Source organism: Cystoisospora suis, assembly GCF_002600585.1.
Source record: "Cystoisospora suis strain Wien I chromosome Unknown contig_5389, whole genome shotgun sequence".
NCBI lineage: Eukaryota > Apicomplexa > Conoidasida > Eucoccidiorida > Sarcocystidae > Cystoisospora > Cystoisospora suis.
In genome coordinates, this window is record NW_027158179.1 from 1 (window position 1) to 269 (window position 269).

The window sequence follows — 269 nt, forward strand, 5'->3', positions numbered from 1 at the left end:
CTCTCTTCTACTTCGGGAGATTGTTTTTCCTTCACTTCTTTCTTTCTTGAGTTGGGATTTCTTTCATGGACCGTCGTTGTGCTTTGTGGTGTATATACACCCCTACTTTCCTTTTTCAGGGAGAAGAAGTGCAGTAAGGGTTTTGCCTTCATTACATACCAACGCCGGGATGACGCTGTACGCGCCATACGCCAGCTTAATCGCCATGGATACGATAACCTCCTCCTTAACGTAAGGAAGCTCTCTCACTCTCTCTCTCTGTTTCTTTC

General features: G+C 45.7%; 1 protein-coding gene across 1 annotated transcript in view; it reads left to right on the forward strand.

The window, feature by feature from the left end:
- Positions 1-115: 115 nt before the first annotated feature.
- CSUI_009189 (uncharacterized protein) overlaps positions 116-269 on the forward strand; it is a 2,248-nt gene continuing 2,094 nt past the window's right edge. The window contains exon 1 of the mRNA XM_068069305.1: positions 116-231. Coding sequence (XP_067918718.1) covers positions 170-231 — 62 coding nt within the window. The 5' untranslated portion in view covers positions 116-169. The remainder of the gene's footprint in view (positions 232-269) is intronic.